The sequence below is a fragment of the Urocitellus parryii genome, chromosome 9 (genome assembly GCF_045843805.1).
Source record: "Urocitellus parryii isolate mUroPar1 chromosome 9, mUroPar1.hap1, whole genome shotgun sequence".
NCBI classification, from domain to species: Eukaryota; Metazoa; Chordata; class Mammalia; order Rodentia; family Sciuridae; genus Urocitellus; species Urocitellus parryii.
The window spans coordinates 81,570,671-81,583,311 of record NC_135539.1 but is presented as its reverse complement, the minus strand read 5'-3'; the positions used below and the strand labels follow the sequence as shown (position 1 = coordinate 81,583,311).

Here is a 12,641-nt window from a genome sequence, read left to right as displayed (position 1 = left end):
GTAAGCCCTTTGTAATGAAATGGAAAAGTAATATTGTTATAATCTGGCATTAAGTGCCCCTAAATGATGGAAATCATTTTTATTTCTAAGAAGAGGTGAATAATGTAAAAATAAAATGTAATATACTAAATGATAAACAACTAGATGGATTTTAAAGTTTTGTCATTATCTGAATAACTTAAAATTGAGAATAGTCATTATTTTAATAAAGTCAGACTTTAGAAGTATTATAGGTGATGAATGAAAATGATAAAAATTCTAATAGAATATTGTTGAAGGGAGAAAAATTTTTCTTAAAGTCTTAAGTAACTTAAATAATGATTTAAACATTATTTTAATACACATGGTTGGTTTTGAAGCTTAATAATTTCAGCTCTTAATATTTCAAAATCTATTATTTCTTCCTATGTTTTCATGTTTCAAGTCTTAAATATACTACACAGAATTTAGCAGAAATATTGATGGCAAAATATGCATTTTATCATTTTGGTGTTTTGGGTACATAAGTTACATAGGTTTGTCATAAGTAATAATATTAAAAGGAGTACCTTTTGAGGTAGACTATGTCAACACATCTGTGGAAAAATATAAGGAATGCTGCTTTTTATATTTTAAAGGTGAAACTGGACCCATGGTGGCTGCTACTTTGAAACTTGGAATTGCTATTTTAAACGGTGGGAATTCTACAGTACAACAGGTGAGGTCTTTGAGTAATTTACATGATGTGGTTTTCAAACAGACTATATATGGAAAGAGCTACTGTAAAATTTTTCATTTCTTATGTAAAATGTGTCTCTAATTTACTGCAATACCCAAGAGAGAACATAGAAAGGAAAAAGTAATTATATGATAGTCTTCCAAACTCAAACATAGAATGAATGGTATGAGAGTATCTGAAACATCAATCTAAATGTGACCTTCTCCCATGCCCAATGAGTTCTTACATTGAGGCATGAATCACTCTCTGGCCATAATATCTGACTGGATATGAGTCATCACAAAGTTGTGGAACCTGGCATGGATAACCAGCTTGTTGTTTCCTTGGTTCATAACTACATGAGTTTGTTTTTTTTTTTAAGGAAAAGTAAATAAAGCTGAACTAATCTCTCCAAAATACACTTCAAAAATATTTTTTCTTGCCTTATGTTTTACTTTAAAAGACATTCCTTATATAGTGTAAGTATTTTCAGAAATCCTTGGCTCTAAGAGGAGACTGGAGACCCTGGATTGCATTTACTTATTATCAGTACACATCTTCTTTCTGTAGAACTTCAAGTGCATATTCCATAATGTCTCTTTGATCCTCTAAGCCACATTCCTTTGTCTTAAAAAAATGATCAATCTGTTTCATTTTCCCCAGTATTTTTCCTAGACTAATATGCTATGTGTTTTTGCCTATATTTGTGTGTAGCATACACATATATGTGTCTGTGTGTATATGTATACACATACATACACTTTACATGCATGGATATTCTTTTGTACTCACGTATATATGCATACATCCATATAGTGTGCATGTGTATCCTGTATACAGTTAGTTTATGTTGTTTTGATCCGTATTTCTGAAAAATATCACTACCACCGTTTTGGCTGCTTTGAGCTTGTTTAGAACAGCACTGACAGTAGGAATTATCTTTTTCTATTAAAAAAAAAAAGCAATTTCTTTATTTCCTTAAGACCTTTGGGTCTGCCTTCTGGTGTCCTGTAGGTAAAGAGGCTCCTTAGCTTGCCAGGGATTCTAACCAATAAATTCAGCAATGTCAAAAATATCACTTGCTCCAGCGTCCTGCAGATCTCAGGAGCACAGCATACTTCAGGGGATTGTGCTCCCGGGACCTGGGCTGATGAAATTGCCACTTGCTGCCACCACCCAGCAGCACAGGAGAGTGTTATCTTGCACATTGCTAGCCCAGAAAAAGATCAAAATCCAGAATTCCAAGTATGCATATCCCTGTAGTACTATCACAAAGTTGAAAAATCTGAGGTTAAACCAGCATGAGTTGGGGTCATCTGTACATTTTATTTGAAACCTCCACCATGTTTTATCCATATTAAAAATAACTCTTTTGTTACATTTAGTTTAGCCAAAATGTTAATCATAGATTCTGGCCATCTATCCAAAAACAGAGGAGAAAAGCTGAATAGTCTAGTAGTTTCTGCCTTATATTAGGGTGAGAGAGGGCACTGTGGAAGCTAGATTCCTGGCTATTGCGTGTGCAGGTAAGAGTCACATCTCAGCTCTAAGAGCTGTTCAGGGAACCCCTGTTGCTGGATACAGCCACTTGGACCTGCTTGCTGGTTTCCTTGCACTAAGTGTCTGAGTCTCAAATACTAAGAGAGATTGGAAAAGATTTGCCAGTACTGGTTTCCCAATATTTATGTGTTTGTGTGTGGGAACAATGCCCTGATCCCCATCCTCCGCACTTCTAGGTGTTCTCGCACATAGAAATGTGCAGTGGTCTTTCTTTGACATGTTTGTTACCATTTCATGATAAAGATGACATTAGAGATACTTGTATTGTTTGGCTACTTTTTACATTTGTTCCAGAATAGAAAGCATGTTTTGGTTGCTATATTTACTTAATTAAAAAGCTATGTGGTTTTATCTCTTTCTGTAGAAGATGCTCGACTACCTCAGGGAGAAGAAGGACGTGGGCTTCTTCCAGAGCCTGGCGGGCCTGATGCAGTCCTGCAGGTGAGGATGTGCTCTCCTCCTGGCTCCCTGGGCTGAGTGTTTCAAGAGTGTTGTCTTCTTTTCATTGCTGATAGCAATTATACCAAGATTTTTTTTTTGGAAGACATCTTAGGATGGGACAATTAGCAGTGTCTTTTGTCTTATTTTGTGTTTAGAGTATTAGTAATGTCCTATCACACTTACTCAGTGTTGTTAGAGTCCTAAAATAGTCCCCCATGCTTAAATAGGGACTTACTAAGCTATATTCTACATACTTGAAGATGAATGCTATATGTTTTTTTCCAAAAGGTAAGAAAAGAAAATTCTGTTTTGATTTGGGACATGTGAGGCATTTTTCATCATTGTTTTTCTAAGTGATCCTTAACCAGTTAATTTGTTGTAATCATTATCTATTTGTATAGTATTTAAAATCTTTCAGACAGCATTTGTCTGAGGAACCTGATAGAAACAATGTAACAAGTTGCAAAAGCATGATGATGATGATTCTATTTTTGGTAACTTTGCAGTGTTCTCCCTGAGCTGAACCATATGATATGTGTTTGACTTTCCTCTTGGTCAGCTCAGGGTGGGCCCTGGGGAGAGGTTGGCAGGAACACGTGGCCGAGAGGCATCTGTTGGGACCTGGTCTCAGAGTATCTTGAACCTTCAGTGTTCAAGGCACATGGCATTGGACAGTTGCTCCCCTAAACAGAGAAGGTGTTCTGTTCTCTAAATGTTTTTCTCTTGTTACTGTAGTGTCCTTGACCTGAATGCTTTTGAGCGACAAAACAAAGCTGAAGGACTTGGAATGGTGACAGAGGAAGGATCAGGTACTAACCACCTACATGTAAACCGCCTTGTCTCCCTTCTTCCATGAAACACATCCATTGTCGATTACATTTTCAGCAGAGATAGAATTGTTTTAAAATTGATAAAACGCTCATGAGACTCATTTGAATGTTCAGAACTAGACACTTGCACAGGACACCCAAGACCACCCCCAGTCTTCCAGATGGGTCCCAACTCTTGCTTGTCCCGGTCTACCTGGCAGTGCCTGCTGCCCTGGTTTTAGCGGAGTGGCACAGTCCCCCCATTGAGAATCATCTGTAGAATCTGCAAGTGCACAGAAGGACCAGGGTTGCGAAGGCGGAGCTTTGTCTGGCTGTTTTGGCCAACCGTCAGGCTCTCCTCCTCTTTGTAGAGCAGCCGTTTAGGTCCCTGAGTGACCCCTGTCCTCCACTCTGTCAGCGACTATCCTTCCATCTCCAGCATCTTCGCAAGTACCAATTATTTTGTGACACAAGTTAGAGTAGTTCTTTGTTTATGTGATTCTGATTACTGAAAAAAAGAGTGATTGATGCCACCTGAGAATGTTTCTCTCTAACTAGATGTGGGCGAAAACTTGAGAGTCAATCAAGCCTGCAATGCAATCAAAGCACAAATAACCACCGCTGCCCATTCCTTTCAGGAATATTTAAGAAAAAAAAGTTACTTATATTGGTTTTTAATCATGTGTCTGATTTTTACACTTGTTTTAGTGTGGTCACAGGAATTTAGTTCTTTGGCCGGCTTTGGATTTATCTTCTTGCCAATATGTTAGTTTGGTAACATTAATTTCTTGATCAGATTAATCTGATCTCAAAAACTAAATTTTTCTCCTGTTTCCTATTTGTAGCTTCTGCTTGCCTTTCTGAAAATTTTAGCTAATCAGTTTTTATCCCACCATTAGAAAAAAAAAAAAAAAACTGCTTAGTTCGTACTATATTTGAAGTTTACTACTTAGGCACATCCTGTCCCTGTGAGTACTATGTGGCTCCCATGGGGGTTTTATTCTGTGACATTTGAATATGTAGATCCAGTTGTATTATATGGGTCAGTGGAGTTAGTCACCTTCTGGAAAAATCAGCAACACTGCTCTAAACTTACTCAGGTTTTCTCCCTGCTGGTGCATCTGGAGAATCCAGGGGCCACTGTCTACCTCAGGGCTAGTTAACAGTCTGCCTCCAGCATCTCTGGGAATCCTGAGCCTTTTCTGTTTGTAAGATGTCTAAAAGTAAATCTGACTTCCCTGTCTTAGAATTAGAAATCAATTTCATTTTTCCCTACAGTTACTACCGAATGTTCCAGAGTCTTTGAGCAGAATCCCATTCCTCATTCTCAGTCCTGTTAATTCTCAGTTCCCACAAAGGAACAACTTCCCCACTGGCAGTCCCTGGCCTTTGCCAGTCTGGTGTGGACTGCAGTACGGTCGTTTGAGTCCCATATTGGAAATCACTGAGTGACCGTTCTGATATGAGTTGTTTTCACCTCTCAGTATTAGGTTGGTTTAATGTGTGTGGTCTTTTTTCAACACACACAAAAATAATTGCCCCAACTGATTAACACATTTTGTATTTTATTTCCTTACAAATAGCAAAATAAAACAAAAATCTCAACTTCTTTCTCTTTCCTGTTCCCTCCTCTTTTGACTACTGTAAATGTCCTACCTTTCTTCCTCAGTCGTCACTCGTGAGCGTGGTAATTATTAGCCGTGAGCTGCCCTTCTGTTCACTTGCTCTTTTATTTGTGGTTAGCTATGTGTATACACTCGATAGTGATAGTTTTTGTGCTTTTCTTTACATTCTGTTTCAACAAGTAGATTATTTAATTTCTATCATTATGCATCCTATTATTTTTAATATTATATACCTTATATGCCCAGTTACCCTTTTTTCCTATGAAAATGTAAAGTTATTAATATTTCAGACATGAAGGGACCCCAAGCATTTAAATTATGTTTTGGGGTTTATTTTGTTGCATTTCTTTTATTTAAGAGAGTCCCCGGTGGGCCCAGTGTTTGGTTGAGGGCTCTAGAATGTGTGCTCGGGTCTCCCTGTGGCATCTCTGTCTTGGACAAACCGTGGCTTTATGACTGCACTGTTGGTGCATGAGAATCAGTGACAGACCCCAAGTGGGCTGCGACCAGCTGAGTGTGCTCTGCCCACTGCCTTCTGGGCTCTGGGGGGTCTACAGGGCTTTCCTCTGTTCCTTTGAAAATACCACAGATTAAAAGTCCTTGAACATAAAAGCTAATTTCATTCTTAAGGCTGAATTGGAAAAGAAACTAGAAACAGTAGCAATTCTTTGCTCTTCACACTAATAGAACAACAAAGATGGCATCAGTATGACAAAAGAGCTTCTCTACAGCCTCCTAGGCAGTGGTAATAAAGAAAGGAAGAGATTTAGAATAGGACCTAGCACTGTCAACCGCTTTCAACTAATTGTGCCTTCTGATTAAGTGAGAGACCTGTTAGGGTGACGTGGACGGTTAGGGGAACATTGGCTGTTAATAACACGGTTTCCCACATTGCTTTAAGAACCCCTGTGCTGACCTCTCTGAACATGTTCTTAAAAATTTCTATTGTGAGGACATTCTTTTATTTACAATTCTGCAAAAGTTAAAAAAAAAAAAAAAAAGCTCAGATCCTTATAGGAGAAGGAAAATCAGTTATTGCTCTTGGAAGGTACAGAAAAGGCTGAAAGACCCAAATCTGTTCCTGGTGCCATTGCTGCAAAGATTCAGCATAAGCTGAACACTGAGAAAAGAGTCTGCTGGAGCTCAATCTACTAGGTCCTCTGCATCCTCATCCCGTCTTTATTAGGCGGAAACTCTCCCGTGAGGGTAATATGGCCAGACTATATGACCATGAAAAACGTGAAAGCCCAAGCACATGAACTTTCTGGTGTCTACACACTTTGGGTGTCTACTTCCACAGTGAAGTGGCTGTGACCAGAGTTTTATACATAAGGAGACTGAAGGGCAGAAAGGTCACTTCCCAGCATCCCACAGCCAAGTGGCAGTGCCAAGAGGCAATGCCACTCTCTGCCTCCTACTGTTTAGAGACTCCCCAAGCCAGCCATGGCTGCTCGGTTTCTCTACACGTTTGTCAGGGTCCGTTTCATATCTAGAGTCTCAGGGTGGACTTTCTGCCCCAGTACTTGTTCTTTGCACCTCCAGGGCACAATCTGCTGCCAACTTCGGCATTTTTTGCTGAAGTTTCAAAACTGCTTCTAACTTTTTAATGTCATAAATGCTGTTTCTAATCTGGTATGGAGATATCACTACAAACAACGTGTTTCTTTAAGATTTGTATGTAAAGGTTTCAGGCCAATCATTTGACCGTCTTTCCTTATTGCCACTACCTCTGTGGACATTTGTCCGGTCTCTGTCCCTCCTTACTAAATTCCCCCATTGTGACAAAAGTCTGGATTTCCCTTTTTGTTCAAAAAAAATGTTTTCAGCAGATGTGTTTGAAGGATTTGCGATGTGGTCAATGTCGTCCTCTCTGTGTATTTTATATTCATTAGGTTTTTTAATGATTGAATGAAATTAAAAAACAATATGAATATTTAAAAATTTCAACCCATTCTTGAATTTTTAATTTTTTTATCAAAACCATATAACCTCATTACCAATTCATTATGAATTTAAAAGTGTAGTTTTCCTTCATGGAAAACAACTACATATTCTGTTAGAATATAGCAGAAGATGTTGAATTTTGGTCATTTTTGTGGTAGTCCTAGACTTCATAGTGAAGAAAAATATTTGAAATTGATATGATTCCACAAAAATTGATTTTTAGAAACCTTCTCTAAAATATTAACTACCAGTTAACCTTCCCCAAACCTCTACCTGGATCTGATAATTTTTTAATACTGTTATACTAAGGTTTCTTATACTGTTATACTGAGGTTCTTATCAATTATTTATCATGATCTTATCAAATTTATGTGAAGTTGAAGCAAAAAAGATTAATTTTTAATTAAATAAGCAAAAGGATTATATTGATTGCCTAGTATTGGCTACCCTGATTCCTCTTACAGTTTTTATTATTTTCTTGACTCTATTTCTCCAAGATTGTCAGACTGTTTTCACATGTATGGTCTTGGGTTCTGCCTGCTTTATTCACTATTTCTGAGGATCAGTACTCTTCAAGGAAAGCCTGAGATGCTGGTGCATTGGCACCAAATGCATTTTCCAAACATTCTTGCAGTTTTTAAACGTTGAAGCCCTCACTTAAATTTGAGTGCCTAGTCTCTGAGGACTTGGGGGTGTACACACTTCAGAGAAGTGCTCTGTGGGAGCTACTCATGGGCCCCACAGAGGTCGCACCTGATCTGAAATCAGCATCCCGGTGGAGAGGGAAGGCAAAGACTTCTAGCAGGAGGGTGCAGCCCAGCAGGGAGCTGTGTTGGACCTGGTGTGGAAAGAGGTGACCAAACTAGATGATGAAGAGAGAGAGTTTGTGAAAGGCTCTAAGGACCTTTAGGGTGGTTTTTTCTATGAGGCCTTGAAGAGCCATTAAATGAGTAACCCTTGAGTGATATTATGTGTTAATATCCCCTTGGAATGATGGCCTCACATCCATTGTTGGAAGAAGGCTCCAGGTAGACCCCACCAACACTAAAGTGCACTGATTACTAAATACTACTCTATTCAACAGCTGAGTCCTCCACAGATAGGGGCTGGCAGAATTTCCTTGTGGCAATAGGTGAGCTCAAGGGAGGTCTGATGATGCATGAGAGGCATTTTTTTCACAGTAGACTTTCCCTAGTTAGGGTTCAAGGAATCCTTCTGTTTATATTTATAGCAATTCTGTCAATTGCTAATAATTAACTTCCAAATTATTAAATTAATAAAAATTCAATAATATAAATAAAAATTACTACCTAGTATGTACATGATAATAATTGGAAAAGGAAGACTCCAAAGGCTAATGTCCCCATTGCTGTAAGGTCTAGTCATGCCAGTGTTTCCAGTAACTCAAAGACAAAGGGGTGACTGGCATGACACAGGGACTGGCCACATCAAAAGACCCCGGTAATCCATTGTTGAGTACTACCCTGGATTGGTGCGTGTGAGTAAGACCCCAGGCGACACTGTGTAAGATGGGTGGGCAGTGAGCATCTCTGAACAGTGACAGTTGAGAAGCCTTGGCTCTGGCTGTGAGATGATTTCCACCTCACATTGGAAAGGAGAAAGATTTTCCTCCATAAATACTTTAATTGAGTTAAGTACTGGAAAGTACTTTAATTCTCTTATGCCTGGGACATACCTAATTTATTTCCCATAGTGGTCATTCTGATTGTGTTGGGATCTGAAATAGTCATGCATTGCATACACCAGTGTCAGGTTGTCAACTTCATTTAAATAAACTTACTCAGTGAGCCGAGTAGGTGAATTGTCTTTACCCTCACCCCCAACCTAATAAAATTCTGTATTTTAGAAATTTCAGTAATTTGACCTGTGGCTTCACAGTTGGAAATTTGCATCTATTCCTTTTAGGCTTTGCAGATTCCAAAGCACTTTTACTTATTTGAACAATTTGATTCTAACAACAGCCTAGGAAATTAGGCGAGGTATTTATCAGTCCCCCATAGCAAAACTGTGAAGCCCAGGCTCAGAAAGGGGATCTGATTTTCCAATATAACATGTTCAGAAATGGATTTCCTTGGGTTCTGAAATCGATGGAAACAAGTGTGAATTCAGATTTAAAGAACATACAGTTCATGAAATGATTGATAGTCACAGATTGTACTGGTTGGTGAGGCCAACTTTACAGAGCTCAGAAACAATGGCATACTGGATTCAACAGGACCATGTGATACTGCCTGTTTCTCCCATAACTGAGCTGCTTCAGGTTGGAGATTGTGTTCACCTCCCAAGGTGCCTGGCAGAGAGGAGACACTCTGTGAAGGTTTATTGACATTTGTGGGAAGCAAATCTTAACTACCATATACCTGTATGACATTAGCTGAGTTTCTTAGTTTCTCAGTTGTTTATTGACCCACCAAATGAGATTCCATTTACCTAATCTGCAGGATAATAATGAGCCCAAGATGAAATGATATGTCTAGCACAAGAGCACATTGAAGGTCTCCAAATGTTAACTGTGATTCCATCTTTAAAAATTTGTTTCATTAGTTGAATTGTAAAATAGTTAAAGAAGTCATAATGAAGCCGCTTCAACAGTGATATTGGAATTGCCCACATGGAATAAAATACCTAAAAATATTGTTAGTATTAATTCTTTAGTTTTGCCATTGTACAAAATAGTTCTTTAAATCCTCTGAGTTCAATTATCAGAATGATTTCCTCCATGGCAGCAGGTGCCTTCGAGTGACACTCAACAAGGGATTACAGAGGTCTTTTGATGTGGCCAGTCCCTGTGTCATGCCAGTCACCCCTTTGTCTTTGAGTTATTGGAAACAAAGGCAATGGGGACATTAGCCTTTGGAGTCTTCCTTTTCCAATTATTATCATGTGCATACTAGGTAGTAATTTTTACTTATATTATTGAATTTTTATTAATTTAATAATTTGGAAGTTAATTTTTAGCAATTAACCCAAGCTTCATCTGAAGAATAGGCTGAAAACTTCAAGCAATGTCCATGGACATCAAAGGGATCACTAGATACACACTCACATAGTATTTTGTTGAATTTAGGCAGAGACTTGTCTAGGTTTTTATTAACTGTATAAGCCAACTGTGAGTAGGACAGTGACCAAAAGCAGGTTAACCTCATTTGATATCTAAAATAGGATTTATTGTTTCATGCTTCTCTCAGCAAATTCTAACTGTATTATTTCCACGTGAAAATTTACAATTTTGATGATAGTTTGTCCCATTAAAATTAAGATAACTCTCAGAAAATATAAATGCCATTCATAAATATATTCAAATAACTCTATTTCCTCGGCTAGAAATGCTGCTGCCATCTTCATTTGATGTTATTGCACTCTCCTCCTAATATATCAACCTGTTCACGGTTGATAAAAATGGAGATGAGGTAGAGCAGGAACAGGTGCGGGTCATCCTCAGATGCAAAGCAGCCAGTTCACCATGAGCAACAGTGCTGCGTTGATTCTCCCTTCACTCCAGTGTCAGCCATCTTAGGCCCCTTTCAAAAACAGAACCAAAGGAATGCCCTCCACAGTATGTGCCTCAAGCCCTCTCACAGCTTGACAATATTTTCAGGATGCAAGAGCACTTTCAATTATGTGTCACTCCATTCTGTTATTTGTTATGGATCTAAGTTCCCATCTTAAAATGGAATTGCTTTTCCACATCACAAGGAGACTGTTGCTCCTGTACCTTCTGCAGACATAAAGCCGTCCTGGTCTCTGTTACTGCCCCACTTACCTGCAGCATGGGCCACGGCAGCATTTTCATCTGTGATGTGCTCGTCACACAGTGGCACCCCAGTGCACACCTGCCAGCACCTGGTGGGCTTGTCCCGTGCCCTCCTCTGCCTTCTCCTGTCCTCCCCATCCTGTTCTCTCCTTGTTCTGCTACGTGCAGTGTGGCCTTACTGAGTGAAGTCACTTGTATTTGTTGCCGTTTACAGACAAGAAAATGGTGTGCATGCAAACAGCAGATAAAAACTTCAGTTCTGAATTATTGTGCATTATGCAGAGCATTTTCAGGCACACAGCATCTATGATATTTATTTTAGTGTTAACTGTTCTAAATAGTTTCTACAACGGTTATCTATTTCACATTGAGTACATGAATATAAAAGTAAATACATGGTTTATTGACCTGATTTTCTGAAGGAAAAACGTTATAGACGGGCTCACAGGGAAAGAATCAAAAAGTCTAGATGCTCACACAGTATTTTGATTTAAATATCATTTTAAGAGTCTTCTGATTTAAATGACTCATAAAAATGATACTGAGTATTACCAATGAAGAGTTTAGTTTGCTTATTGGCCTAAACTGTTCTTGCTTTCTTTCCTACCCTCTCATGAACTTACACACTGAGGAATGGACTTATCAGCCATGTGTGAGATTTAAACAAGTTGATTTTCACACTTCACCTGCCACAGGGTCTGAGTCCCATACATGGTGATCGTAGCTTGGTCACCAGATGTCATAGCTTGTGGGCTAACAGGGAAACGAGTACAATGCTTTTATGTACTTTTTTAATGTTTATATTAGTTATCACAATGGTTTTGCTTCCTAATCCTACCATTACATGAAGCCTCCCACTTTGAAAGTCCCAGACTGCGGACTGGTAAGTCCATCAGCTCTCCGTCATTATGATCATCCGTGATTTTAGTTAAACACATGATCATTGCATAGTTTTCTTTCTTAGCCCAAAGTATTTATAGTCTGTGAAAAATTATTTTATTTAAATACATAAATATATTCATTCACAAGCTAATCAATATTTTTTTTTTTGCCATTTTGCTTTTAAAACAAATTTAGATTCTGGAGCAGACACTCATGTAACATTGACCTTTCTTTTTTTCCACTGACACTTTTTTTTACGAAATCAACTTTCATTTGTGTGGTGCTGTTTTGTGTTTGTTTCTTTCCTTGTGTTTTCGCTGTCAAGGGAAGTTGTGATCCAGAGACCATTGAATTGCAGTGCAGTGGACCAGTATAGCCCTAGGAGGCTTTGTCCCTGCCCCTCAGGCATGTCTGGTCCTGATGCTGCAGGTGGCCTCTGACTTCCTTGAGCCATCTTGCTCTCCTCTCTCACGGCTGAGTCCTGACAGTCTGTCCTTGGGTTTGCTAATTGGAGTGAAGTCTCTGCTGGCTCCTCCTCCTCTGGAAGTCATGCTACAACAGTCCTGTCTGTTAGATGTCTGAAGTTTTGGCTTTTTTTTATTTTCCAGTCAGTACACAAGCTGGTTAAAGATTTAATTAGAATGAGTGAACAAGCATTTTCTAGGGATTTGCAGTTTTCACAAAAATTTTCTAATTATTCTTTAATAACAGAAACCTTTGGCACTGTTCTGTGAATACACTATAGGCTTTGCGTGAGTCATTTGGTCGTGCCCTAGGAACAAAGCAAATTTGACATTTGTGACACACCATTTCTATATGTACCTCCCCCCCCACAAAAAAATTTACATCTTTAGGTTGTTTGTAAAATGTTGCCAAACCCATGCTGCTACTTTTAACAGAGAGAAATC

The 12,641-nt window shown here is 38.7% G+C and overlaps 1 protein-coding gene across 1 annotated transcript in view; it reads left to right on the top strand.

Moving 5' to 3' along the window:
• The window catches only part of Ryr2 (ryanodine receptor 2), a 588,770-nt gene that overhangs the window by 527,527 nt on the left and 48,602 nt on the right, over positions 1 to 12,641 (top strand). The window contains exons 83-85 of the mRNA XM_077802933.1: positions 618 to 697; positions 2,622 to 2,698; positions 3,434 to 3,507. Of these exons, the coding sequence (XP_077659059.1) occupies positions 618 to 697; positions 2,622 to 2,698; positions 3,434 to 3,507 (231 nt within the window). The remainder of the gene's footprint in view (positions 1 to 617; positions 698 to 2,621; positions 2,699 to 3,433; positions 3,508 to 12,641) is intronic.